The sequence below is a fragment of the Seriola lalandi genome, unplaced genomic scaffold, assembly GCF_002814215.2.
Source record: "Seriola lalandi dorsalis isolate HSWRI2012SDOR001 ecotype SW California unplaced genomic scaffold, Sedor1 jcf7180002003546, whole genome shotgun sequence".
Taxonomy (NCBI): Eukaryota; Metazoa; Chordata; class Actinopteri; order Carangiformes; family Carangidae; genus Seriola; species Seriola lalandi.
Genome location: NW_019474201.1, coordinates 1 through 1,748, shown reverse-complemented (window position 1 = coordinate 1,748; position 1,748 = coordinate 1). Strand labels below are relative to the sequence as shown.

Sequence of the window (1,748 nt, the reverse complement as noted above, 5' to 3'; positions counted from 1 at the left end):
TCCCTCCCTCCCTGTGTCTGGCTGGATCTCAGGCTCTCATATTTGGAGGCCCTTGCAATCGATACAGGCTGTCTGTGATTGGGTTGCCTTGCGTGATTCATTTCTGTAACCTTGGTGATGGTTTGATGTGGAGGCTGCACCCATGTCCATATTATGACTCAGTGAGCGCGTGTGGAGAAGAGAGGTTGGTCAGGGGAGGTATCGATTGGTCCTTTACTCTCCCTGTCCTCTTTGCTCTCCCCTCCATCTCCCTCTCTTTCTTTATCCATCCTTTTTCTCGCTTGCCGTGCAGCCTTGATAGTTTGGTCATAATTTGAAATGACTTTGTGTTCTCAAGAAATGATTATTTAACCCTAAATGTTCCCTTGGGTGTTAATGTTTATCTCTTCTTTCTCCCTTCTCTCTCCCACCATCTCCTTCCCCATTTCCTCTCCTCTTCCAGAATTCAATCAGACACAATCTGTCCCTGCACAGTCGCTTCATACGGGTGCAAAACGAAGGGACCGGGAAGAGTTCCTGGTGGATGCTGAACCCAGAAGGCGGGAAAATGGGAAAGGGGCCGAGGCGACGCGCGGCCTCCATAGACAACGGCACCCGCTACCTGAAGACCAAGGGTCGCATCAGCCGGAAGAGAGCCGGGGCTGTGGGCCTCGGACGGGGACAAGGTCAGGGGGGCGGACCCGCATTACAAGGCTCCCCAGAGCACGGCAGTCCGGCAGGGAAAGGAGGTGTGGGCATTGGGGGCGAGGAGTACGACACCTGGACAGATCTCCACTCCCGCACCTCCTCCTCTGCCTCCACGCTGAGCGGCTGCCTGTCCCCGATCCTGGCTGAGGCGGAGGCCGACGAACCGGAGGAGGGCGGGCTGTCCTGTTCGGCCTCCCCTCGACTGTACCCCAGCCCCACCAGCACCCGTTCCCCGGCCCTGGGAACCGGGGGCCACTGCCCCACCGTGGAACTGCCCCAGCTGACTGACCTGACCGGGGCTATCAGTCTAGATGAGAGCGGCTACCCCCAGCCGCCGCAAATCAAATGCAACAGTTATCCCTATGTGCCTGGGCCCAAGGCAGAGGGCTCGTACTGCGGGCCCGTGTACGGACAGCCTTCTATGGGCATGCTCCGGCACCACACCCCCATGGAGACCATCCAGGAGAACAAGCCAGTCAGCTTCCAGCGCCCGATGAGGGGCTACTCAGAGAACAATGCCCTGCAGAGTCTGCTCACCGGAGGTCCCTCGTACTGTAACAAAGACACAGTGCTGAGCCAGGGGCGGGAAACACACACACTAATAACACAGGGAACCAACGGCGTTCACAGCCAGCACAGCCACAATCAGAACCGCAGCCACAATCACAGCCAAGAGCACGCTCACAATCCCAGTCTACACAACGGCCACGGCTCCGTCCATGACCAGAACACAACCCACCATCAGAACCACAATCAGGGTCACAAACACCAAGCCAGCCTCGACTACAGCCACAGCCACAAGCCCCTCCCCGCGCACGACTACGGCCCGGGTCACGAGCACGGTCACAGTAACAAAGTGAACCCCAGCCACGACCACAACCCTCGCTCCGGCCAGAGTCACATGCACAGCCACAACCCCCATAACCCTATGCACAGCGGGCCTCACCCGCAGGCCCTCTCCCCACGGGTTAGCACCGACATCCTGCAGCCCTACAGCCTCAAAACCTCCAACCACTACGGGCCCCGCCCCCACCTCCCGACGTCGCCGTCCCTGCCGCCCA

General features: G+C 59.2%; 1 protein-coding gene across 1 annotated transcript; it reads left to right on the top strand.

The window, feature by feature from the left end:
• Positions 1-442: 442 nt before the first annotated feature.
• Positions 443-1,744, top strand: LOC111667535 (forkhead box protein O3-like; the record flags this gene model as incomplete). The annotated part of the gene is made up of 1 exon (XM_023423273.1): positions 443-1,744. A coding segment is annotated over one exon (1,302 nt), but the record flags the coding sequence as incomplete, so codon positions are not given.
• Between the last annotated feature and the right edge of the window lie 4 nt (positions 1,745-1,748).